Source organism: Branchiostoma belcheri, unplaced genomic scaffold, assembly GCF_001625305.1.
Source record: "Branchiostoma belcheri isolate BF01 breed outbred unplaced genomic scaffold, Haploidv18h27 scaffold56, whole genome shotgun sequence".
Lineage (NCBI taxonomy): Eukaryota > Metazoa > Chordata > Leptocardii > Amphioxiformes > Branchiostomatidae > Branchiostoma > Branchiostoma belcheri.
Window position 1 is genome coordinate 804,469 of NW_017804198.1, and position 3,350 is coordinate 807,818.

At 40.3% G+C, this 3,350-nt stretch overlaps 1 protein-coding gene across 1 annotated transcript in view; it reads left to right on the forward strand.

Moving 5' to 3' along the window:
* LOC109481579 (transmembrane protein 2-like) overlaps positions 1 to 3,155 on the forward strand; it is a 27,577-nt gene extending 24,422 nt beyond the window's left edge. The window contains exons 23-25 of the mRNA XM_019784172.1: positions 360 to 520; positions 1,049 to 1,155; positions 2,943 to 3,155. Coding sequence (XP_019639731.1) covers positions 360 to 520; positions 1,049 to 1,155; positions 2,943 to 3,061 — 387 coding nt within the window. The 3' untranslated portion in view covers positions 3,062 to 3,155. The remainder of the gene's footprint in view (positions 1 to 359; positions 521 to 1,048; positions 1,156 to 2,942) is intronic.
* Positions 3,156 to 3,350: the final 195 nt, after the last annotated feature.

The window sequence follows — 3,350 nt, forward strand, 5'->3', positions numbered from 1 at the left end:
CACTAATCAACAGAGTTTGTAGAAAAGCACTTTAGTTTGGTGAAGTTTGAGCACCATTTTTGAAGCAAATGTTTGCATAAATGTTTAAGACAAGTGTTGTGGGATGTGTATTGCAAAGGATGATGGGATAGTATCATTTCCCCCCCTGGTCCTATCCTGTACAACGCACTGTATTCTAGCTTAAATTTCAATAGAATTAAACGTATTAATCAAATAATTAAACCTAGTGACAATAAACGTAACATAATAAAACAAAACATATCAACCGAAACAAGTAGTCAAAATCATAAGGCATACTCTTGGTCTTCTAACTAAAACATTTCAATTCTGAATATCCTTTGAATTCCTTCTCACCACAGATAAATGGGATCCGATATAACCATTATCCTCGAGGGTACTTGGTCCTTAGTGTTGATGCAGTGTCGGGTTCAGTGACTCACCAGGCCACCTTCAACACATATGCTAACTCGGACATCGACCTCGCAATGGCCAACTTCATACGGAACGACATTCCTCAAAAGTAAGGACGATATGTAGTAGTGAACACCTTATATTAACTGTAGTGTACATGTCGTTTAGACTTCATTGTCGTTCTATGAAAACTGTAGACAGTTATGAATAGATACAATACGTAATGCGAAATTTTGTAGTACAAAAATTTAGATTTAAGCTCACAGTGCTTTCAAGCTGATTAAATGAGTGCCAATATGTATCTCTAAGTACATCCGTACATGTACCTTAAATATAGTACTTTTTAGCGTAATTATTAGCAACATAAAATGTGCCAGCATGGCACCTTTGAGCATTCTGAGAGTGCTTAGAGAGGATTTCGTGGATTAGTTGCACTTTTTCTATTCCAACATTTATTTCGACACACTCATGATCATGCTTTTTCCAGTTCCAAATAGAAAGTGCAACTGTATCACCAGATTGCCACATATTTCCATAAGATGTCTTATAAAATTTTTGTGGTATCTGCTGATTCAATCCAATGTGTAACACGAAGTACAATGCAGGTGCTGTAATGTTTGCTTTCGAATTCCTGCAGTTCCATAGTGGTGGTGACAGTGCGGGACCGGTCCAGCAGGTTTGCCCAGGAATGTCTGGTCGCTCTGAGGGAGATCGGTGCAGCGAAGCCAGTCACAGGCAGCAAAGGTGTCGTAAGCTCAAAGCAGCTGTTTGCCTTATTTATATACCATTCATTCCATCATCAAATAGGTAATGCTCGAAGAAAATAGGCGTGTACACGAGTAGAGGGTGGCATGCAGATAGCACCGGTACCATACGGCCTCGTGAAAATTGAAATTAAAATAATTTCAAACGTTTTAATCTCAACTAGAGGTCGGAGATGTCATGTCTTCGTCAGAGGTACATCGTTCTAGAGAAATTAACATGCGTATTCTTTACTCTTTTTAATAATCAATTTGGTCTAAAGAACAAAAGAATCTCTGTACTATTTTTATGGTACAGAACACCCTGAAACGGTTTGCCGCAGATTATATAGATGCGTCGTCACCCGTGTTAGCCCCCCCCCCCTACGTTATTTGAGTTTGGACTGTTACTGGAAAAAAACGTTCAAGAAATTCTTACTGTGTTGAAAGTGTCACGACAGCGTCGCAAAATATAATAAGAGAAGATGTTATAAAGGAAAGAATCAGAACAGGGTGACTACTGCTGTTTTGTTAATTTGTCTTTATGACAAATAGAAGACTTGTTTCTTGTGTTCTTTGTGTCCTAACATTTGTACTTCTACAGTTAGTATATTCCAAATCTAGGCATCTCGTTTTTCGGCCCTTCGTGTTTTTATTGCGCGTTTGCCTTAAATTTAAGGTAATTAGATTTAAGGTCTCCAGTGGACGTCATCCATAGCAATTACTTGGTGTGGCCGTTGAAAATAACCTGACATATGTCCAACCTATCCTCCCCCTGCTGAAGTTATAGTACAATCCCTCAATGTAACGTCATTTGATCCCATCCCATTATGGGGTTCCCCGGCTATATCCAGCTGTCGGCTGTCTCCAAGCAGATGTAGGTGGGGGATTTCTAAACACAAAAGGTCCTATTACGGGGACATAACGACCTCCACGACTCTCATCTTTGAACTCAATCTTGGAGACCACCACAGTAACATGCCTATAAAATTTCATTAACTTCCATCAACACATACAAAAGTTATCCTGCTCACAAGAAAATTAACAAAATGCCCCCTGTAGTCACAACGAAACCCCCCACGAAGCTCAGTAACGAACTTGGTCCCGACAATAGTAACCACCACACCAAGAATTATAATCAACATTTTACAAATACTTGAGTTATCTTGCTAACAAGCCACAAACACAAAAGGTGCACCTACGTGACGCAAGGACCCCCCACGAAGCCGAAACTTGTACTTGACTTCGGCCTCAACAGCGGTGATCTGCCTGCCAAAAATCATGGACGTCGAATCATACCTTCCAGAGTTATATCGCAAACTCCGCAGTTCCCCACACTCCGGCGAGACAATTTCATAGTCCTTCTGACGAAGACAAAAATTCTTCTGCGCCAGAAAGTAAACAAGCTGTACCTTTGACATCAAATTCTCAAGTAGCCACCAGCTCTGACCATGCATGACCTGGCCAGATCTGTTATTACGCCCACTTAAATAGTGAAATGAACAAAACTTTGTCGAAAAGTAGGGACGTTTAGAATATATGTGTTCCTTCTAGCCCAAATGTTTCCTACATGCATATTTTAAAAAATGGATTTTAAAAAATATTAATAACTGGAAACTATAATTGTGTTGCAATTTGGGGCTTGCGACGCAATGCTGAGGTCAGCCCAGTACCACATTTATATGTTCATTGTTTTCGCCTCAACAACATCGAACAATTGGTGCCAGTACTCATCTGTTTGTCTTCGTGATACTATTTAAGCTGGCAGTGACTATATTTCATTTCCTGCAGGTAATTTTGCGATGGTTGGTTTCAAGGGGACTGTCTGGCCCAGCTGGATCCAACAGGTCAACCTGCGGTCCACTCAGGGTCCGGCACAGATCTACACCAAGATTCCTCTCATGGGATAAACTGGTTAACTGGAGGGACCAATCAACGATCCTTTGTCTTTGATGGTATTAAAATAAAACCATTGACATGACTTGGGTCACATGTCTCAAACCTGCATGTGTTTTTCGGGTTATCCTTTGTCTGTGTGTATTCTTCTATACGGATAAGCGGTATTGTTTGGTTTATCCTCAAGCAGATTTTTGAAGGGCCGAATTTGCTACACTGGTGGACATTTGGATACTGCCTTGCGCCCGAAAAAATCGAAAAAAGAGTATTGTTCGGTCAAAGTTGTCAATTTGTTCATATATA